Source organism: Callorhinus ursinus, unplaced genomic scaffold (genome assembly GCF_003265705.2).
Source record: "Callorhinus ursinus isolate GAN/ISIS: 27379988/994484 unplaced genomic scaffold, GSC_fseal_2.0 scaffold14, whole genome shotgun sequence".
NCBI lineage: Eukaryota > Metazoa > Chordata > Mammalia > Carnivora > Otariidae > Callorhinus > Callorhinus ursinus.
This window is the reverse complement of record NW_027397076.1, coordinates 14,472,674-14,496,491: the sequence shown is the minus strand read 5'-3', so window position 1 is coordinate 14,496,491 and position 23,818 is coordinate 14,472,674. Positions and strand designations below refer to the sequence as shown.

Sequence of the window (23,818 nt, the reverse complement as noted above, 5' to 3'; positions counted from 1 at the left end):
TGATGCAATGAGAAGGGCATAGCATCACCTGTGAAATAGTCCTCCCCCCCTCCCCCGCCACCGGGCTCCTGGGTGGCTCAGTCGGTTAAGTGTCTGCCTGTTAGCTCAGGTCATGATCCCAGAGTCCTGGGATTGAGCCCCGCATCAGGCTCCTTGCTCAGCGCGGAGCCTGCTTCTCCCTCTAACCTCTGCCTGCAGCTCCCCCTGCTTGTGTTCTCTGTCAAATAAATAAAATCTTAAAAAAAAAATTCCTGCCCCCCAAAAATCAAACTTGAATATCCTCAAGCCTCTAGATCTAACATCCAGATTATAGTAAATGTTACGGAGGTAAAAGGAACATGACAAAATGACAACATAGGAACATAATCAGCAAAATCCTGAATGTGAGAAATTATGCAACAAATGACCCAGTTTCTTCAACTAATAAATGGCAGGAAATAAAAAAGAGAATCATTACAGATTGAGAGACTTAAGAGATATATCAGTGAAGGCAATGTTTAAACTGATTCAAACAAATCAACTATTAAAAAAAACATGAAAATCTGAGAAAATTATTTAAACTCAACATATTACATTCAGGAATTACAGTTAAACTTTTGTTAAGTGATATAGCGGTATGTGACTGTTTTTTAAATTAAAATAATTATTTATGAATGAAATAATACATCTGGGTGCTACCTGGGATTTGCCTTAAAATAATCTGAGAAGATGGGGATATTATAGAGATCAATGGTTCTACAAATCAACTGGAGAGATGGGTATAACACAGATATCTGGGCCCTACCTCAGAGAATCTGATTCAGTAGCCTGGGGTGAGGCCAGTGAATTTGCATTTCTAACAATCTCCCAGGTGACGCTGATGCTGCTTGTCCCGGGGTCACATTTCATTGGTAAGAATGAAAAAGACTGGTTATTGATGAATGATCCCTGATAAAGTTGGGTATTAAGCATGCAGTTCATTTTTTTCTGTTTTCTTTTTCTTTTTAAAGATTTTATTTATTTATTAGAGAGCAAGAGAGAGAGAAACAGCATGAGAGGGGAGAGGGTCAGAAGGAGAAGCAGGCTCCCCACTGAGCCAGGAGCCCGATGTGGGACTCAGTCCCAGGATTCCGGGATCATGACCTGAGCCGAAGGCAGTCGCTTAACCAACTGAGCCACCCAGGCGCCCTGTTTTCTTTTTCTAAGTAAACTCTATGCCCAATGTGGGGCTCCAACTCATAACCCTGAAATCAAGAGCCACATGCTCAACCAACTAAGCCAGCCAGGCACCCCAAGCATATAGTTCATTATACTTAATATGACTCTGAACCCAATTCCAACGTGTGTTATGGTGGGGGAGGGCAGGGTCTCCCACACCACCAAGCAATTCTCCAGACACCAGCTGGGTGGCCTACAATTCAACTCAATTCTGACACTACCTGGGGACAGCATCAGATTCCACAGGTTAAGGGATCAGTCCCACAGGAGTCCCCAACCCCATCCCCTTTAGATGCCAATCACAAGCCTAGGTTATCACCTGTGCTTCTGACTGACAGGCTACAGATCGGAGGGTCCCATGACTCCCTCCTCAGGTTTGATTAATTTGCAAGAGTGGCTCACAGAACTCAGAGAAATGTTTTACTTACCAGATTACTGGCTTACTATAAAAGGGTATAACTCAGGAATAGCCAGATGGAAGAGGTGCACAGGGCAAGCTATGGGAAAGGAGCCCCGAGCTTCCATGCCCTCTCTAGGTGCCCCACTCTTCTTGAATCTCCACATGTTCAACCCTTCAACCAACATACAAGCTCTCCAAACCCCACCCTTTTTATGGAGGCTTTATTACATTACATAGACGTGATTGATTAAATCACTGGCCATTGGCAATCGATTCAACCTCCAGCTCCTCTTCCCTCCCCGGAGGCTGGGGAGGAGGGAGCAGCGGGACTGAAAGAAGTCCCAAGTCTCTGATCACATAGTTCCGCTGGTGACCAGCCACCATCCTTAGGTGTTTTGCCAAAGTCACCTCCTTAATATTAACAAAAGACACCTTCGCTGCTCTCCTCCCTTAAGAAATCCCAAGGGTTTGGGGCGCCTGGGTTCCTCAGTTACGCATCTGCCTTCGGCTCAGGTCATGATCCCAGGGTCCTGGGACTGAGCCCCACATCGGGCTCCCTGCTCAGCGGGAAGCCTGCTTCTCCCTCTCCCACTCCCCCTGCTTGTGTTCCTGCTCTTGCTATCTCTCTCTCTCTCAAATAAATAAATAAAATCTTAAAAAAAAGAAAGCCTAAGGGTTTTTAGGAGCTCTATGCCAGAAACCAAATATGTGTGTGTGTGTGTGTGTGTGTCTGTGTGTGTATCTCATAATAGCACAATACTATTCTTCCTACCTTAGCATGTGTTTAACATTTTTCATAATAAAATTTTTTTATAAAACTCATATGCTGACACCTGACAACTTCATTATGTCTGCCAATTTTCCCCATGAATTTACATATTGCAATATGAATTTTTATTACAAATTAACCTCATTTTATTTATCCTCTACAATACAGTTAGGGCATTTTATATACATACATATTAATGACATAGAGGTAGGTTGCATTATATGTATTTGTTTCATTTGAGGATGGTAAAGGAGTGTTACAAATATTTATGATAAAGTGGAAATACTGAGTCCTATATAAGGGTGAAAATGGCTAATCTAAGACAGTCCATGGAAAAATGAAGGCTATGGAGAAAAGCAAGCCCCAGTGGATGAAGAGGGGGCTTCAGTGGGAACCAAAGCAGAGACCCAGACCTGCCAGGATTTCCCTTTCCGAATAGAGAGGCTTAGCTAATCCAAAGCATTCCTGAGTCCTCCTAGGACATGTTCTTGTTCACACTTTGGGATTTCCTTACTATTCAAGATGGGAAAATGAGTCTGAAAACAGATCGATTTTTCTCCGACCAGCAGTAGACTAGTTATTAGCACTCCGGGAACTTGTCCGAGAGCTCCATTTTCACTAAACTGATGTCCAGCTCCAGACAAGGACACAGCTGAGAACTGTTTGAGAGAGATGGCCTGAGGCAGTGGCTGCACTTTGGACTGCAGAGGGGAACTTAAGAAAATACTGAATAGTCTGGGTCCCACTCTCAGTGATTCTGATTTAATAATCAAGGGTAGGGGCGCCTGGGTGGCTCAGTCATTAAGCGTCTGCCTTCAGGTCAGGTCATGATCCCAGAGTCCTGGGATTGAGCCCCGCATCGGGTTCCCCGCTCAGTGTGGAGTCGGCTTCTCCCTCTCCCTCTGCTGCTCCCCCTGCTTGTGCTCTCTTTCTTGCTTGCACGCTCTCTCTGTCAAATAAATAAATAAAATCTTTAAAAAAAATGATAAAGGGTAACTAGGCATGGGAGAGTTTAAGCTACCCAAGGGATTCTTTTTTTTTTTTTAAAGATTTTATTTTATTTATTTGAGAGAGAGAGAGAGAGCATAAGAGGGGGAGGGGTCAGAGGGAGAAGCAGACTCCCCACTGAGCAGGGAGCCTCATGCGGGACTCGATGCAGGGTCTCTGGGATCATGACCTGAGCCGAAGGCAGTCACCCAACCAACTGAGCCACCCAGGCGCCCTACCCAAGGGATTCTAATATGAGAGCAAGACTGAGAACCAGTGCTGTCAGCCTGAAGCAGTGGTTCCAAAACTTTAGGGGGAATCGGAATCACCTGGATGGCTGTAGGTCAGGAGGGGGCCCAATTAATGGTATTTCCGAACCTGTTCCCAGGTGACACTGATACTGCTGGTCCAGAGACCACCCCTGGAGAACGGAAAGCACTCTGCTGCCTACCCTAAGCACACTGATTGCCTCAAGGAAAAAGCACTTGTGCAAATGAATTGCTAAACTCGGGCGCCTGGGTGGCTGGGTCGGTTGGGTGTCTGCCTTCGGCTCAGGTCATGATCCTGGAGTCCCAGGATCGAGTCCTGCATCAGGCTCCCTGCTCATCGGGGAGTCTGCTTCTCCCTCTGTCCTTCACCCCACTCTCTCTCAAATAAATAAAATCTTAAAAAAAAAAAAGAATTGCTAAACTTGTCACTGTTTTTATAGAACACCATTTTTACTTGAAAGAATGCTGACACAGTTGTTATTTAGACTTGGGTATTTGGGAGACATTTTCTCAAAAATAAAGTGAGCCAGTCACTTCAAGGAAAACAAGTGACAATATTAGATACCAATGATGAAATCTGAGTTTTCAAGGGAAAACTGAAATTTGGAAAACTTGTATCTACCATAATGAGCTTGACTCCATACTAATATTTAAAGATTTCTGTGGTAAAATTGGTAGCGATATTAATAAATGTGATTTGGGGGGTATTGTATAATGAAATGCGTTAACATTTGGAGAATCTGTATAACTCAGCCAGTATTTTCCAGATAAACAGTGCATAATATTACAAAATCACGTATGGGTGACAGAACCATTCAAAGAACAAGTTAGACCAACCGATTTTAATGTAACAGAGTACTGTATGGTTTCAGATTCCACACTGCAACTAACCTTTAAAAACTACTACCCATGGGGGCACCTGGGTGGCTCAGTCAGTTGAACATTTGCCTTCGGCTCAGGTCATGATCCCAGGGTCCTGGGATCCTAGGGTCCTGCTCCATGGGGAGCCTGCTTCTCCCTCTGTCTGCCGCTCCCCCTGCTGTGCACGCTCTCTCTCTCTCGCTCTCAAATAAAATCTTTTTTAAAAATTAAATTAAAAAGATTTAAAAAAAGTGAAATAATGTCACTCTTCTAACTTCTTTTTGCTTTGGCAAATATTTAATTTTCATAAAGTTTGATTTAGTAATTTTATTATTATATTAAAGTGATTTAATACATATTTTTGTAAATTCTTAATTTTAATTTCTAATAATATAAATATTACTAGATATAGGTCATATAAGCATAAGCTCACTGAGGTCCTCAATAATTTTAAAAAGCTTAAGGGGGTCTCGAGACCAAACATGTTGAGAATGTTCTAGAATTCCAGGTGTGTTCTATTTCTTGGCTTTATGGTGGCTATATGGATGTTTGTTTTGCAGTTATTTCTTACCATGTGTATAATAATTTTATGTACTTTTGTAAATATTAATATTTCATGATTTTAAAAATTGCTATTAAGGAAGCTGCCTCCTTGTTTAGTAGAAAGAGCAAGACTTTGGTAATAAAAATTCACGACTCAAGTTCTCTTTATCTGTGTTAACCTGTTGTACGGTTTGGGAACAAAAAAAAAGAAAAAAGAAAGACTGTTGCAACCCCAGCTTCTGTAAAGCATGAAAATGCTTTATAAACTGTCAAATGGAATGCAAGTCTCAGCCATTATTAGAGTAACAACATGCATCAGTTGAAAAGTTTCTCCCTCCCAGTGAACCTGCCTGTGACCTTGAAGCCGATTTTTGATTGACAATTCCTTAAACCATCATGTTTTCCCTTTTTGACTTCCAGAATACTTGGAGTTAGATTCTTCTTTAGTTTTTTTGTAGGTTTGTTACAGATTACTTCTCCTCCCAATCGTACTTGATCTTCTTGATGTATCTTTGTTAAACTGCCTCAACTCATATGTGTCTCGATATCGTCAAGGACCTCCAGTACTCTGTGGAAAAAGAGGAAGACAGGAAATCGCACATAAATAATAAAGGACACAGATGGTACACAGGAGAGCACGGTCCTTGCATGTTCTCCTTCTACAGGTTGTGAGGTAACGTTTGTGGCAACCACATTCCCCTCTTTCTGTAGCCCATCACCCTCGATAAATAAATAAAACACAGGACTTGCATTTCCAGGCAGTTGTCATAGCAACTTTTGACTATCCAGAGAAGAAGAAATTCTCATATCTTAATCCCCGACTCCAGAAGAGCTAAAAAGACACAAAGACTAAAAGAAACATGAAAGAATGATCTGCAAGATGTGAAGAAACTGGGTATCTGTTATTCAGAATTTTCTCACTAAATACATGTATTCTCCCTGACACAGACTTCCCCTTCTAGATTTCAGAACTCAACAGCAGTAGTCTAATAATAGCTACCATTTATCATTTATTATATGCCAGACACAGAGAACATTACATACATTGGGTTGTTTTGTTTTTTTTTTAATACTCCCAACAACACTTTAAGTGTGGTACTATTTTTGTCCATATTTTACTGACGAGGAAATTGAGTTGAGAGAGAGAGAGAGAGAGAGATGAAGCAATTTACTGTAAGCCACACAAGAAGTGCTCAAACTTAAAGCCTACAACACAGTTGACCACTTGCTAAAACATTTCTCTAGTTTTCCGGATTTCCTCCCGCTTTACTAAGCAAATGCTTTGTCGGCTCCTCTGTTTCTCCTGACCTGTAAAGGCCGGCACATCCAGGATGAAAGCCTGGGCACTCTTTATCCCAGTGATGTCTTCTAGCGTGGCAGCTTTAAATGCCTTCTGCGTGTTGGTACTGCCCAAATGTATATATCCCACCCCAGACACCTCACATGCATTTCAGGCTCCTGTGTGCAACTGCTTCTTTGACACTTGAGGATCTGATAAATATTTCAAAGGTAATAAGTCTTGCACAACTCCTGTCCTCCAGTCTTTCCTGTCTCAGTAAATGACAGCATTGTCCACACAGATACTCCAACCCAAATCCCTACGAGTCCTCCTTGATTTCTCCTTTTCCCTCATCCCCCACCGTTAATGTAGAAACAAGTTAATCACATTTATACCCAAGATCTATCTTAAATCTATTTCTTTTCATTTCCGTTGCCACCACTATAATGAAGGCCACTGTCTTGTCCCTCGACTCCTAATCATGACCTTCCAACAAAGGTCCCTGCTTCCACTCTCCAGAGGACGGCCAGATTGAGCTTTGGAAGCCATACATTGGATCATGCTAGCTTCAGAGCTAGAAATGGGTTTCCCATCACTTCCAACACAACCTGGACTCCTGGCTGTAGCCTCGAAAGCCCTACATGGTCTAGCTCCTCCTTCCTGCCCGGCTTCTCCATCATTCTGCTTTCCTCACAATATTCCTTCCTTCCCCTCTGTTAAACACAAAATTCAACAGCGTACATTTTAAAGAACTCACTGGCTTTATTCAGGGATTCCTGAATCGGGCAGCATCCCATCTAGCAGAGAGAAAGGAGCTCCAAGGAGCTGAACCAAATGAAAGACTTTCAGAGGCAGAGGGAGTGTAAAAAGTGGGTTGGTTATGGCGGGGTCACCTTCCTTCAGGTCTGTTGGGCAGATTACCTCACAAGTGCTGGCCAGCTAATTCCTAACTGACTGGGTCAAGATTCCGTTTCTGGGAGCAGCCAAAAGTGTAATTCAGTTAAGTTTTGGTTTGGTGACATGGGCTCACTGTAAGGGACTCCATTTGGGACCCACTGTCTTGTTTTTAACACCTCAAACACACCAAGCTCCTTTTCGCCTCCGGGACTTGGCTGCATAAACAGTATGAACTGTCTCAAACTTCCCTCAGCTCCCCTTCCTAGCTGGCTCTTTTTCATCCTTTGGATTTCAGCTCAAATATCATCTTCCTAGGGACGGCCTTATCTAAAGTGGCCTCCTGTTGGCGTTCTCAGTTGATCACATCATTTTTACTAAGAGCACTTACGGTATCAGTAATCCACCATCTCCCCCCACCTTCCCCCACCTCCAGCTACTGTAAGCTCCACAGGGTCAGGGAACCTAACTGTCTTTTTCATTTCTACATTCTCAAAGCCTAGGAGCCTACAGGAGGTGCTTAATAAACACTCGTGAATGGCGGGAAGGAAGGAAAGATAAAGAAGGAAGAAGGAACAAAGGAAGGAAGGGAGGGAAGGGAGGGAGGAAAGAAATCTAGTGCCAGATTCCCATCCCAGGATTATTTTACACCAAACTTCTTTTAACTACCTCCCTGTTTTTAGCTTTTCAAGGTGATTTCCAGTTAGGTGATTTCGTTCTGACTCTAGACTGAAGCCTGAATCCCTCAAGACCCTAAGCCTGAGATGAGGGCAGAGGAGATGGGCTATGATCGAATGGAATTGGAAGGGCCCCTGAATAACCACAGACCTACCTTCTCCTGCAAACTCCTTTAGCTTTGGGGGGAGGACAAAAGATAGAGGCCACTACCAGCACAGTGTTTAATCCCTCAGGAGTGACAGTTAAAGCCCTTGCAAGAAGAAAAACACACTCCCCATCGCATCCTGCCTCACCAAGTTCTCAAGGTGTTCAGGAAGTTGTTTTAGAGCAAACATGATTCCAAAATGTTAACTTTGGGGGTAGCTTTGACATTGCCTCTCATTGTCACTCATCGATTATTGGCACTAAAATGACATCTAAATAGCTTATGAGAAAGGAGGACAGAAGGAGGCACAAGCTACTAAAACCTGAAGCATTTGGAGGGTAGCCTGAGGAAACTGTTAGATGGAGGGGAAGAAAAACATTTTTTTTTTCCTGTACCCCTCAAAGTTCTTAGAGGGGTGGGGGGGGGGGGGGGGGGGCTTGTAACAAGACAGATTAACAAAAGAAAGGCATACCAATATAAGTTAAATAGGTTTGACATGACACAAGAGCCTTCATAAGGAAATGAAAACTGAACAAAGCGATTAAACCAGAGTGTTTTCACGCGAGGCTTGATGAAGTGTGGTAAGTGGGGAAAGGTGTGACAAGACAAAGGGTATGAGCAGAGGGAGACTTAGCAAAGGCTGTTCATTCAGATTCCTCTGTGTCCCTTTGTCCTCAGAGACGAGGATGATCCTTTCCTTATGATGATGGGGAAGGCACCTCCCACATGAGGGTTTTATGACCTGCTTCTGGAGAAGGTTAGAAAGTCCTTCCTGCCCAGGCTGTTTCTCACATTTCTGCCGCTTAAAATAGTCAATGAGCCTAGGCACCATATTTTGCATTAGCACGTTCTAGACCTCATCATGGATGTTTCTCACAGCTGAGCCCTCCATACTGACCCAAAATTGATTGTAAATTCCAGCCAGTTCCTTAGAGAAGGGAATAGGAAAAAGGATGTTCTTCCACACAGAATACAGCTCTAATTTACACAAGTTTCCAAAGAGTTTGAATCTCAAATACCTCACTCTACTTCTAGCACCAAAAAGAAGCGTGCCAAGACCTGAGAGAAATAATTTGTTGTAATTTGCATGTTAGTTGGCTTTCAGGAAGCTTGGCTCCTAAGCCTCTTAAATGTCAAGGATTTTAGCATTAAAACACTTAGCTTTCCACACTTTAGAAACCCTCAATGCTAATGTTTTTGTTTTCTTTTTTAACTAACAATTCTTTGGCTAAAGTCTTTCATCTTCAAAGCACTTAAATTCCTAATAAGTAAAAAAAAAAAAAATGCAGGGGGTTGGAAGAGTTTGGGCCATAATGATGGACTGAAAATTAATTTTACCCTTGACCTTGATATTGACCTGCTGTGACCTTGCAAAGATCATTTATCTTCCTGTGGTTTCACTTGTTTCATTATAAAACATAAAAAATAATGTGGATATTATTTTGGGATCATTGGAGAAAATGGATGGGTCTAGATTATTTGTAGATGTACTCATATCAAATCCAATTATGTAAATGCTATTTTTAAATATCTTTCTAATTCTGCACTATATGATTTATAAGTTTCATACAGTGAAAAGAAAATTTAATTTGATAGTTTGTTGAAATCTAGTATCTCTAATTTCCTTTCAATTAGGGTGAAAGAGCCATAGGAAAATTGAAATAATAAAGTCTCCAGAGTTAATTTTGTGTTTTTTTCTGCTGCACAGAACCATGCCTCTTAACTCTTTGTCTGAAAAGTTCTCATTACTCAGGGGGTTCTATTCTCATGCCCCTGACCTTGGGGCTATAAACACAATTTTATATGAAAAGATATTTCGTGTCACAAGAAATATGGACATCAAAAACATTAAAACTATACAATTTCTCTAGTAAACAAAGAATGCAAACTCAAATTAAGTAACTTTCTCACCCCACCATTTGGCAAATACTAAAAAATCATAGTTTCAGCATTGGCTAAGGCATAAGGAAACAGATTTTCATATAATATAAATAATGGGAGTATAAACTGGTAAGACCTTGTTGAGGAGCAATTTAGCAATACCTATCATAAGTTTCTAATTTTTCTTTGAATAGCATGGTGGTTCATCAAGTTACAAACACACTATCAAGCGTCACTGGGGATGCAAAGTCATGGGAACACTTTTACACCACTGGTGGGAAGGTAAGCTGGCAGGACCACTTTGGAACATCTGATAGGTTGAAGTGGTGCATATCTTATGACTCAGCAATTTCACTCCTGGGCACGCAGTCAAGAGAAACCTTTGTACACGTGTTCATATCCCCGCTGTAAGACCAAGAAAGCAATCCCAACTGTCAATCAACAATGGAACAGAGACATAAACACAGCAGTGGAGATGAGTGAATTACATCTGCTGACATAGGTGATCTCAGGAACAAGTTGCAGAATAATGTATACAGCACGATTCCACTTGTATAAGGTTTAGAAACATGCAAAACTCATTCATATGTTGTTTAGAGAAACATATATGTGGTGAAACTGAAAACAAGGTAATGAGACACATAAACTCAGGATAGTGGTTTCCCCTGAGGGAAGGGAGGGCAGAGGAGGGTGGAGGGAGGCACGCAGGGGCTCTAAAGGTAACAAAAATGTTTATTTTTTTCCCTTGGTGGTAAGCTAAGGGTGTTTGGTAATAAAAGGCTTCTTTTTACTTTGTAAATATTTTTTGGTATCTAGTCAATGGTTAATAAAATACAAGTTAGGGGCGCCTGGGTGGCTCAGTCGGTTAAGCGTCTGCCTTCGGCTCAGGTCATGATCCCACGTCAGGCTACCTGCTCAGAGCGGGGGTCTTCTGGACCCCCAAACTTGCAGTTGCTATCAGAAATGAGAATGGTCTTGGGAAGTCGCAAACTTTGTACATAATATTACATATTATAATGGCAAAACAAACAAACAAAACTTAGAAACCACCTAACTGTCTATCAATAGAAAATTAGTAGAATGCATTCTGGTATATCCACAATTTAGAATACTATTGCCATTAAAATCCTATAGAAGAATGTTTAAGTGGTATACTAAGGAACAAGCACGAGGTGCCTGGCTGGTTTAGTTGGTGGAACGTGCAACTCTTGATCTTGGGGTTGTGAGTTTGAGCCCCATGTTGGGTGTAGAGATTACTTAAAAGTAAAATCTTAAAAAAAAAAGGAAACAAGTACTAAGACAATAAGATTTCTTTTTTAGTGAAGAGTGTGCATGTGAGAGAGAGAGACAGTTTCTGTGAGGGATGAATCAGACACAGATTCTGCCTCAGAGTCCAATATCAGATATTCTTTCAGTGTGCACATATATTTATCCAAAATCTCCTGTGCTCTCTGTACGTGTAAATGGCAGGCCCTTCTTTAGTGAACTTCTTTCCCTCTTACACCAACCACGTGGTTACAGCTATACTACCAAGTTCTTCATGGTCCCATCCCCCTGCTCTTATTAGTCCACAGTGGATGACTGACCTAAGTTGGGCCTTTCATGATACCCTACCTCACTGGCCACAGCTGACTGGTGGAGGAATAGGTGAGTAAGAGTTCTACCATAGAATTCTTTATAACTGAAAGTAGGAAAAAGCACTTGTCCTTACATTGTGAAACCTAGGGAACCAATTGGCAGTGAGAGCAAATACCTAAAAAGACATACAGTGAAGAGAATTAGAGAGTCATGGTCATGTTTGAAGCCAGATACAGTTTTCGCAAGACACAACTTCACCCCCTCCCTTTCGCCATTTGGTTATAGAAGCCTTCGATGATCTGATCTTCCTCAATATCTTCTCAATGGGTTTCCCTTTTGCTTAGGCTTTTCAAGATGGAGTTGTGTCATTTGCTTTTAAGGGTATTTATTAATAAATATACTGGCCATGTCAGAAGCATGGTATATCTTTGACTTCTCTCTCCTACCTCCCACATACAAGCAATCACTACATTTTGTTTACATTCCCACTTAATACCTCTCCAGCCCTTTTTTTTTAATTGCAAAAGCCTTCTAACTCTCCCTCTATTCATTAATTCAGTTATTCAATAAATATGTACTGAGTGCCCAGAATATACCAAGCACTTCTTTTAAGTGCTGGAGAGATAAACAGTGAACAAAACAAAGCCATTTCTTTCATGAAGACTCTATTGTCATAGAAGGCTACAGTTAATATACAAACAAATGCATAATATAATGTCTAACAGTGATTAATGCTATGAACAATCTATGGCCCAATATTGCAGTAAGGGTCCCCAATCATGCCTTAGATATTCCCCTCCCACAATGACTCTGGCTTAACTATAGGACATGTTTTAGCCAATGTGCCATTACCAAAGGTGGAGCAAGTAAGAGCTTAAAAAGTGCTTGTATACTGGACTTGCTTTCTCTTGCCTCTGAGAACATTTCTGCCACCATGTCCACAAGTCCTAACTCTCTCAACCACTTCAGCTGTCCTAAGATCTTACACATGTGAATACGGTCACCTAGATGATCCAGCTGCAGTCAAGCCAGCCCTAGTCAAAAGAACTGCCAGCCAAACCACAGGATGGTTAAAAAAATAATAAACATCGGTTGTTTGAAGCCAGTAGGTTTGGGTATGTTTTGTTACTCAGCAAAAGCTAACTGCAAGAGCATTACAGTGGAATAGACAGAGATGAGAAGGCCTCTTTGAAGAGATAACAGCTCAACAGAGAGCCGCACAAAGAGAGGGATTAAACCAGTTGGCTATCTGAGGGAGCAGCTGGCTCTCTGAGGGAGCAGCTGGCTCTCTGAGGGAGCAGTTGGCTATCTGAGGGAGCAGTTCGCTATCTGAGGGAGCAGTTGGCTATCTGAGGGAACAGTTGGCTATCTGAGGGAGCAGCTGGCTACCTGAGGGAGCAGTTGGCTATCTGAGGGAGCAGCTGGCTATCTGAGGGAGCAGTTTGCTATCCGAGGGAGCAGCTGGCTATCCGAGGGAACAGCTGGCTATCTGAGGGAACAGCTGGCTATCTGAGGGAGCAGTTGGCTATCTGAGGGGGCAGTTGGCTATCTGAGGGAGCAGTTTCAGGTGGAGGGAATAACATTCCAGGCAGAGGGAGTAGCATGTGAAGAGCTTTGAGGCAGAATTTTTGGCAAGTTCAGTGATAGTAACTTTGTCAGAGAAGCTTGAGTTTAGTGTTCCAGGACAAAGAGCTATAAGAAATTAGGTCAAACAGGTTGCTGGGGATCTTCGTATCCTATGTAAGGCTTGTGCTTTGGTATTTTGGTAGGTATTACCAAATTGCCTTTTATTAAAGTTGTAAGAGTTACCATCCTGCTGGTAATATGTTACTTGCAACTAGCAAACGGTATTATCAAGCTGTTTGTCTTCGCCAATCTGATAGGTGAAAATATGCTTTTAATTTGCCCTTTTCTTATTATGAGTGCAGTTGAGCAATTATTCATATAGTTTATTTATTTATTTTTAAAGATTTTATTTATTCATTCATGAGAAACAGAGGGATAGAGAGAGAGAGAAGCAGAGGGAGAAGCAGCCTCCCAAGGAGCAGGGAGCCCGACGCGGGACTCGATCCCAGGACCCTGGGATCATGACCTGAGCCGAAGGCAGACGCTTAACCATCTGAGCCACCCAGGCGCCCTATTCATATAGTTTAAAGCCAACAGTATTTCTTTTCTTTGAATTGCCTGTTTTCCTGCTCGGTTGTCAGTCCTATTGTAGTTCTTCACCTACTAGGAAAATTAGGCTTTGTCTGTGATTGAATCATGTGTTGAAAGAATCAGTCTGGCTACTGTAAAGAACAGACTGATGGGGGCACGCAAGGCATCCGGCAGAGCTGGTGAGCGGCCACTCTAAAGCTCCAGGTGAAAGAAGATGGCGGTTGGCGTTAGAAATGGAGGGTCGGGATGGTGACAAGGAGTCAAACTCAGGATACTATCATAATAATATCTAATATTCATTGAAAGTTTACTCTGTGTTAGGCACTGTGATACTGGCCCTGTAAGCACTTTCCCATTCTACTTTCCTAATAATTCTGAGGGAGGCGCTATTTTTTTCCGTGGACGGAAGCAGGGTGAGTGGGTTTGCCTCTCCAGCCTGTGGTCCTACCGTCCGTGCTCTTTGCAGCCACAGTGATCTTTCTAAAATGCAGGTCTGGGGGCGCCTGGGTGGCTCAGTCGTTAAGCGTCTGCCTTCGGCTCAGGTCGTGATCCCGGGGTCCTGGGATCGAGCCCCGCATCGGGCTCCCTGCTCAGCAGGGAGTTTGCTTCTTCCTCTCCCACTTCCCCTGCTTGTGTTCCTGCTCTTGCTATGTCTCTCTCTGTCAAATGAATAAATAAAATTTTAGTATATGTGCTGCCGAAGCAAGCACATAAATAAATAAAATCTTAATAAATAAATAAATAATAAAATGCAGGTCTGTTGTTGTCATTCTCCTGCTTAAACACCCTAAAGAGGCTCCCCAAGCCCCAGGCCTCCAGAGTCTACAGAGCTGTGAAGATGTGGCCCCAGTTGACTGTTGCCACTCCTCCGCCCCACCCTCCCCCCTACCAGACCAGCCTGGAGCCCACAGCCCTGCACCCCACCTTCAGACCCAGCATGGAGCCTCCATCAACAGCACCCTTTCCACTTCGCACTTCCTTTGCCAGACTCGGTCCCACTGGCCCCTCAGTCTCAACTTAGATGTGAACTCCTTTGGGAACTTTTTTCTTCCAAAAAATCACGGATTAGGTGGCCCTTGTGTATTTTCCCAAAGGAATCCTGAATTCTCCCCTTGACAGGATTCAGCTCACTAGCATCCATAACTCTGCCACAATCCCTCCCAACTGGACCATAAACCATTTCCGACTGTACTATAAACCAAACACAAGCAATATTTGTTTTTTCTTAAATATTTCTATACAATGATTTTAAAAGGTAAAAAAATTGACACTGCTCACAAATCAGAGTATAAAACTGTATACCTGAAAAGTCTGTCTCCCCTCCTCCCACCATTTCCCATTCACTTAGTTTTCTTCTTCTACAAGTAGCTATTATAGTGTCTGTTTATCTCCTGGAAAATGTTTATGCATATTCAAGATTATGTGTGTATTCATTTCTTCTACAGTCATTTCACACAAATGGTAGCATGCTATACACATTTTTCTGTACCTTTTTTCCCTTAGAATGTCTCAGGGATCTTTCATTTTTTTAAAGATTTTATTTATTTATTTTGAGAGAGAGAGAGAGAGAGAGAGACAGCAGGGGTGGGGAGCAGAGGAAGAGGGAGAGAAGAGACTCCTTGCTGAGTGCAAAGCCTGACATGGTGCTTGATCCCACGACCCTGAGATCATGACCTGAGCCAAAACTGAGAGTCGATCACCTAACCGACTGAGCCACCCAGGCGCCCCTCTGGGATCTTTCTATGTCAATACACAAGGAGCTGCTTCTGTGTGTGTGCATGTGGGCGGGGGGTGGGGGGCAGGGCGTGAACTACATTTTGTTCCCTGTCACATTCCTCATTGCCTCACAGAGGGTCTGGCACATGGCAGGAGCTTTATAAGACTGCTGAAATGACTCGAATTAAATTACAATATAGGAGAGGCACCTGGCTGGCTCAGTCGGTGGAGGGTGCGACTCTTGATCTCGGGGTTGTAGGTTCAAGCTCCATGTTGGGTGTACAGATTACTTAAAAAAATAAAACATCTTAAAAAAGGACATTACAATACAGGAAATTGACCATAAGTGCCGAGGATATCCAAATGACTAATAAACACATAGAAACATGCTCATCGTCATTATTCTGCAGGGACACGTGAATTCAAAGCATGGTGAGAATTCACCACCCACCCACCAGAATGGCTAAAATAAATCAAATGAATATCCGGTAACAGCAAGTGTCAGAGAAGACACGGTGCACCTGAAACTCTCATACTTGCCGAAACCGTAGATCGATGCAGCCACTTTGGAACCGTGTTGATAATAACTACTTACGTGGAGCATGTGCTTAAGCTATGACACACACTCTAGTCTTAGGTACGCATCCAACAGAAATGCTGTATGTGTTCACCAACAGACACATACAAATAAGTGTGCAGTAAAGGATTAACCTTGCCTCAAGAAAGGTTGGGTCCCTCACCAGCTTCTGGGACATAACCTCTAAGCCCCTGGAATGTCCTGCCTGAGAAGAGTGTCTTTGCTCTCCTGGGGGCTTTGGGCTCTACCAGAATGTCTATGCCAGGAACTTATGACTTATAGTTAGGACCTTGGGCCACCTGGTATCAGCTTGACCTCTGGAAGAGCTATAGACTAAGGACAGCCACATGGGCAGTCACCATATTCTACATAACTTATCCCCCAGCCCCCCCAAAAAAACCCTGGACACAAAGGCTGGGGTGGGCTCCCCTGGTTGGCAATATTCCATGACTATTGCTATCCATAATTGCTGAGAGAAGTAAGTGCTGGGAGAGGACAACCGTTAGCTCCCACCTAGAACTCTCCTGGATTCTGCCCTGTAACCCTTATCCCATTGCTGATTTTAGTCTCTATTCTTTCATTGTAATAAATCATAACTGTGCATATAACAGCTTTCTTTCCGAATTCTGTGAGCCCTGCCAGTGTGCTGTTGAACCAGAGGATGGTCTGGGGTACCTCCCAGAGATCAACAAGAATGTTCATAGAAGCATTATTCTATTCATAACAGATAAAAACTGGGGACAACCCAAATGACCATCAACAGTAGAATATATAAACACACTGTGGTATGTTCGTACAGTGGAACACTCTACAGCAAGAAAACAAACAAAATTACAACTACATGAGACAGTATGGATGCATCTCTCAAACATAATACTGACCAAGAGAAGCTACACAAAGGCTTACATAGCATATGATTTTGTTTTTAGAGGGTTCAAAAACTAATCTATGGTGATAGGAGTCTGAATATGGTTGCCTTCGGCATGGAGCAGAAGGAGAGGAGGCAAGTTCTCTAGCATCTCTTCTTATAGGGGCATTCATCCCATTTATGAGGGCTCCCTCCTCATGACCCGATCACTTCCCAAAGGGCCCACTTCTTAATGCCATCCCCTTAGAATTGGGATTTCAACATATCAATTTGGGGGAGGGATACAAACATTCAGACCATGACACTGGGAGAGAGGGCCCAGGGGTGGTTCTGGGGTACTGGTAATGCTCTGGTTTCTGATCTGAGTGGTGGTTACGTGGGTGCATTCACTCTGTAAACATTCATCAAGTTTGACACATGATGTGTGCACTTTTCTGTGTGTATATTATACCTCAACAAAGTTTGCTCCCCGACACACCTAGTACAGTGTCAGTGAAGGAAAGAAGGGAAAGGGGAGAGGAAGAGGGGGAGGCGAGGGGGGAGGGGAGGGGTACCAGGAGTAGGAGGGGGAGGGAGGGGAGGGAGGAAGGGTGGTGACTAATGTTAAGTGCTGGCAAGGGTGCAGATTAACTGGAATTCTCTGCTGGACAGGCTTGCCAAATGGTACAACCACTCTGGAGAACAGTTTGACAGATTTCTACCAAGTTAAACCTACACTGACCACGTGATCCAGCAATCCCATTCCAAGGAGTTACTCGAAAGAAAAACATATTCACACAAAAACGTGTCTGCAGACGAGCAGCTTTACTCATTAGCTTATAAAAAACTGGAAGAACTTAGATGTCCTTCAACAAGCAAATGAATAAATGAGCTGTGACACATCCACACGACAGAACACTACTACTCCATTCAGCACAGAACAGGAGTCCACACCAACTCTGATGGATCTCAGGCATTACGCTGCGTGAAAGAATTCTAACTCACAGGGCTACCCACTAGACGATTCTGAATCTATGACATTCTGGGAGAGGCAAAACTTCAGTGACAGAAAACAGATCCCTGACTGCCTAGGGCTGGCGGTTGTGGGAGGGGTTGACTACAAAAGAAATTATATTCGACTCCTTACAAGGGAATTCTGTGGCACTGGATTTGTTCCCCCATGTGACTCTGCTGCTGGTGGCAACTGTGTTTGTCAAAACTCAGAACTGCCTACTTAAAAAGGATGAGTTTTAACTGTACCCAAAGTATACCTCCATAAACCTAAAAGGATATCTAAAAATGTTCAAAGCTTCCTTTAAAATGATGATCGGTGCCACAGGAGATGTAAGGATAAAGCCCCGAATAAGGAAAATTTGTTTCCAAGCAAGAATCAGGAAAGCTTGGAGGAAATGTTCATATTGAAGCCAGGCCTGGAATGTGAATGATACCTGGCAAGTCACCATCTTGAAGAACTAATTTCTAAAAATGAATTCATAGGAGAAGTTACCAGAGAGAATCCTGTGTCTACACTTTTACCATTAGCACCTCTGCCAGAGACACAAACCAACTAACTCTCAGAGTCACTTAGTCCGATCCATTGTGTAACAGTATGGCGGTCACACCGCTCTGCTGAAGAAATGGTTCAGGGGCTCAGAAAAGTAGAGTCCTCGGGTCGTGCAGGAACTTCCAGACTTCCTCCACAATGTTGGTCCCTTCAGAGTAAGAAAGAAGGACCCACTGATAACAAAAGCTAATACTTATTTTTTTAAAAAAAGATTTTATTTATTCATTTGACAGAGAGAGAGAGCACAAGTAGGCAGAGTAGCAGGCACAGGGAGAGGGAGAAGCGGGCTCCCCGATGAATAGAGAGCCTGACTCAGGGCTTGATCTCAGGACCCTGGGATTATGACCCAAGCCGAAGGCAACGCTTAACGACTGAGCCAACCCAGGTGTCCCAAAAGCTAATACTTAATATTGCACTTACAAACAATAAGGCCCTGTTCTGAACTTTTATATATATAAACATATATAAAATATAATTTTAATATAATTATATCTATATGTAAATAGATTTTGTATGTAAAATCTCTACATTTAATATATGTTTAAAATAATAAATATACAATATCTAAAATATATATCATTTTATCTATATAAAATACATATAGCTAGATATAGTCCATCTTCACAGCAGCACTATGGGAAACCACAGAACAGCTGCTTAAGGAATTCACTCAGGGTACAAAATTAAGGAGAGCAGAGCCAGAATTCGGTCCGAGCAGTGTGGCCCCAGGGCCCGGGTCCCTGAGCACAACATCGAGCCCCTCTCCCCGCTCCGTATACAAACGCCCGTCAAGTGGGATCCCGCATGTGAGCCCTAACTCTGCACCTAGTGTGGAAGGAGGCACCCACTTCCCGATCTGCCCTCCGTAAGCAAGGGGGGCAAACCAGCCCTGGGGATGTTCATTTCTCCACTAGAATTCAGCGACCCCCCCGGGGTGACCAGCCAAATCTCTGTCAGGTGATAGGAAAGCCTAGTCACCAAGCTGCAAGCACTGGAGCAGAGCGGCTCACAAGTGCTAATATGAGTCAGACAGCCTTCCTTCCCACCCTGCCTTCCCCCCTCTGGTAACTAGGAAACCTGGAGCCAGTGACTTCCTAACCTCTCTCTGCTTCTGCTTCTGTTTCTTTATCTGTAACAGAAGAGACGTAACACTACCTCCTGAGTAAGAGAAATTATACACGTAAAAACTTCGAACAGGGCCAGGCACAGTCAGGGCTCCAAAAATGCTATCATGGCGGGACTGCTGCGTTTTGCAGACATTTCCCCCATAATCCTGATGTTGTGAAGGCCGTCTTTTCTTCCCCCCAGCTTTCCTGAGGTAGAACTGATATACAACACTGTGTAAGTTGAAGGTGTACAACGCGTCGATTTGATTCAGTAATATACTGCAAAATGATCGACCATAGCAGTAGCTAGCAACCCCCATCCCATTCCATAATTACTTTTTTTGTGTGTATGGTGAGAAAATTTAAGATCTACTCTTTTAGCAACTTTCAAGCATATACTACAGTATTGTTTGCCGTGGTCGCCATGCTGCGCATTAGAGCCCCCAGAACTTGCTAATCTCATGCCTGGAAGTTTGTACCTTTTACCCAGTCCCCCCTACCCCCGCCCCCAAAAAGCCCCAGGTAACGTCCACTCTACTTTCTGTTTCTATGAGTTCGGCTTTTTTTTCTTTCTTCAAGAATCCACATATACGTGAGTGAAAGTCCCTCTTGCCCTTGACCTTGGCTGCTTGTCTCTCCCTTCCCTGCCTCTGTCATAAGCCTTTCCTGCCCTGCTGTCAATCTAGAGTGGCTTCTCCCCAGCCTGAGCCAGGCCAGCAGTTCTCCTGCTTACTTCCTGCTGCCAGCACTTTTTCTTTTTTTAGCTATTAGCATAGTCTCCTTCAGTTCATAAATACAGCATTAAAACGTCATTGGCTCTTCTCCTTTTCCCATCTTCCACAGCTGTAACAGGTCCCCCAGGAACAAGAGTCTAGGCCCAACTGCAAAGCTGGGATAAGGAATAGGAAAATGAATTCTTTTGCGGTAACATTTTACTTGATGCTGTTTTGGGGAGGGGAAGCCTGTATTCTCTACTCCCTGCAGCTTTGTGTCGGGGCTGGGATTTCAGGCCTTTTCAAGACTGCAAACAGGCCTGACCCATCTGGCAAATCTCTAAGTCAACTCCCCTGTAGGGCACCACTGCTCCAAACTGGAAGTATTTAAATTCAACTTTCTCCCTGACCTGGATGAAAACAAACATCCCTGTGTTACTTTAAGTGTTCCAACGAAGTCCCTGATGCTGCTGACGGGAAGGATGTAAATAGCAGGGGCTGGGAGAGGAGCTGTCTCTTCCCCCAGGTCATTTGCACATTGTCTACTAGAGTAGAAGAAGTAATTTGGAAGAATCCTTTGAACCTGCAAGAATGTCCCCAAAGTGGGTCTGTATTTTTAAAAACTCTGTACCTCCTCCTCCTCCTCATTTAAATTTTCCCTTCTCTCTGGGAGGCAGATCAAATCCTTTAGGCATCTCTGCACCTCCCCTTTTCCTCCTGGTCATCCAAATCAAACTATGGAGTCTTTATAGGGTCTGAAAATGCCATGAATGCATTTACTTCCTCAACCTCTCTTGCAGCCGAGCGTGGACATGTGACCTGATTCCAGGCAATGGAATGCAGGGAAATCGGATAGAAGGCATCTAAGAAAGGTTTCTTTCCTGATGGAAAAAAGGAAAGAATGGCCTCCCTCCTTGTTTGGTGGACATGTGTCTGCTGCTAGGGGATGTCTTGGGTGCATCTTGTCTTCATCCCTTCCATTCAATGCTTCCCCCGGGCCAGGCCTGGCTCTGTGCCCAGTCCTAGAAATCTCCGTCACTCAACATGGCTTCACTGGTTACTTCGGTAACTCAATAAATGTGTATTAAGCACTTAAGCTGTGCCATGTTCTAGAAGCTAGAACAAGACAGACAAGGTCTCTACTCTCATGAAACTTGCAGTGGACGGCTCCTGGCACAGTATCTTCAATGGTCTCCATTCTGTTTGTTTCTGTTTGGCGGGCCCACCATCCCTGACACACTTCTAAACTCAGATTCACTCTCTTTTCTCCAAAACTGACTTCCTTATTTCTGTTAGTGAGGTGTAGGCTCAAAATCTTGACATTGTCTTTGTCTTTTTGTTCACCCTGTTGCTTGTATACCCCATTTCTAGTCATTAACTCTACCCCTACTGCCAGGAGCTGGAGCTACAAAGATACATGATGAACACACAGATAATCACAATACAGTGGACAATGTGCATCAATAGAGGCATATCCAAGATGGTGGGAGAGAGCGTCCTCATTCTTCCAAGGGAACCAAGGAAGGAGAAAATGGGAGAGTAGGAGGAAACTGAGCTGAAAATGGACCTTGGAAAATACTAATATTTAGAGGGCAGAACAGTGTCAAATGCAGCCGAGAAGTCAGATACAAAAGATCTTTCAGCAGCCTGGGAAGGTCTTTCGGCTTCGTAAACTAGGAGAGATCTTGGTGAGAACAGTTTCAGTGGAGTGTGGATTCGCCTGTGGTAGGGGGAAGAATGAGTGGAAGAAGGTGAAGAAGACGGGTTTTAAATTTTCAGCACCTTCCCTCCCTTCTGGAAACACCATCTTGATTTTCCTCTGGAACCACCCCTCTCTCAGACCCTGCTTGGGTGGAGCTGGCCCCACCTCCAGCTCCAGAGCCTAGCCAGTCAGATCACCACATATCCATGGCCATGGAGATTTATTCAGGGATGAGCTCATGACCAAATCCCGGCCCGTGAGAAATGGGCTGCTGGAGCTCTGAGGAAAGAGGTGCTCTCGATCTACACCAGTTCAAAACCCAGGCTCTTATCCTGTCAGAGCTGGACCACCACACTAGTCCTTTCACTGGTCCCCTTGTCTCCTAACTCTTTGTGCTGACCAAAGCTCCCAAGCTGTTCTTCTCAGTGCTGCTTTTACATTATTCAAAAACTCTTGAGCACCCATCATTAAATTCCTTGCACCTCTTGCTTCCTACTCCACAACACGGATCGAATCTACCTTTCCTTGCACCTTGCTGTCATCAAGGCTTTACTTATGTTCCCTCCTCTGGGGTTGCCCACCCCTTTCCTTCCTACTACTCAAATCCTTCTCAACTTTCAATGTCCCAGCTCAACTACCATCTTCCCTGACTCTCATTTGGTATCAATATGAATTGATGGCAATGTTTAGAAAACATGATTTATTGTCTAGTTTTATTACCTCTCATTTTACATGTTAATTTTTTCCTCTCCCAAATTACCTTGGAAGGAAGTTGAAGACAAAGACTGTGTCAAAATTATTGGTATAGTGTGTAGCATCTTTGACAGGGTTCTGTACAGTAGACATTCAAACATTTTCACAGAATGACTAATAGACATTTTCCAGGTTGACAGTGTGTGGCAGGAAATGGAGATGAAGGTAAAACTACAATTTAAATGATGAGAAGACATGTGGTCAGAGGCAAGAGAGGAGAAAACATTTAATGGATGTGAATAGCCAAGAAGACAGAGTTGGAGGAAGTCAAACTTGACAAAGCGAGGAGATAAACCCCCAAACCCAGGGCACGGGCCACAAGGACAAGCTCTAAACACACTGGACAGTCTGTGAGCCACAGGGTGATGCGAAGCCCAAGGAGAGCCTAAGTGACCTAGTCGAAAGGAATCAATGCAACCGCTGACTTCAGCAGCAAGGTCTCAAGCGACTCAAACTGGGTACAAGGTGGGAGGACCCTTGGAAGTGGCATTCATTAGATTTAGAACACTTTCTCACCCTCTTCAACTCTCTTCGAAGATGCTGTAGGAGGATAAAGGAAAGCTCCCAAAAGGGGTTCACGAGGAATGTGGAATAGTAATGAATAACCACTCTTGATAAGGTCCCAGAAGACTTCCCCATTGGAAATCTCACCTTGCTTGTGACTCCCTTTTCCTGAAATATTCTCTTCACTGACCCTCTCTCTCATGGTTGTGTTCTTAATGGACTGTCCCTTCCCTCTCAGTCTCATTTGTTGGGCCATCTCTGTCTTTATCGATCTGGCCTCTGAGCAACAGAGGGCCCCAGGCCTCCATCCTTAGGCCTCTTCTTGTCTAGATTTGTTCTCAGGTCCCAAAGGATCTTTTCCAGATCCAGGGCTTTTATGAGCTGATGACACCAACCTATGTATCTCTAGCCCTAACTTTTCTCTCCTCTCCCTTGACCTTTAGATTTCTATATCCATTGTCTATTCTGTAGCTCTACTTGGAGGCCTAAGAATCATTCCAAACTTGGTATGTTCAGAATTAAGTTTTCTCTCTCTCTCTCTCTCTCTCTCTCTCTCTCTCCCTCACACACACACACACACACACACACACTACCACCACCACCACCAAATCCTACTTCACCTGCATTCTTGGCCATTTCTGTTAATCACTACTCCATGCTACCTGTTGTCAGGCACAACTCCTTGGGTCATCCTCACC

At 43.5% G+C, this 23,818-nt stretch overlaps 1 protein-coding gene across 1 annotated transcript in view; it reads right to left on the bottom strand.

The window, feature by feature from the left end:
• Positions 1–4,912: 4,912 nt before the first annotated feature.
• Positions 4,913–23,818, bottom strand: part of TMCC3 (transmembrane and coiled-coil domain family 3) — a 351,112-nt gene continuing 332,206 nt past the window's right edge. Inside the window, exon 4 of the mRNA XM_073900520.1 lies at positions 4,913–5,594. Within this exon, the coding sequence (XP_073756621.1) occupies positions 5,577–5,594 (18 nt within the window). The 3' untranslated portion in view covers positions 4,913–5,576. The remainder of the gene's footprint in view (positions 5,595–23,818) is intronic.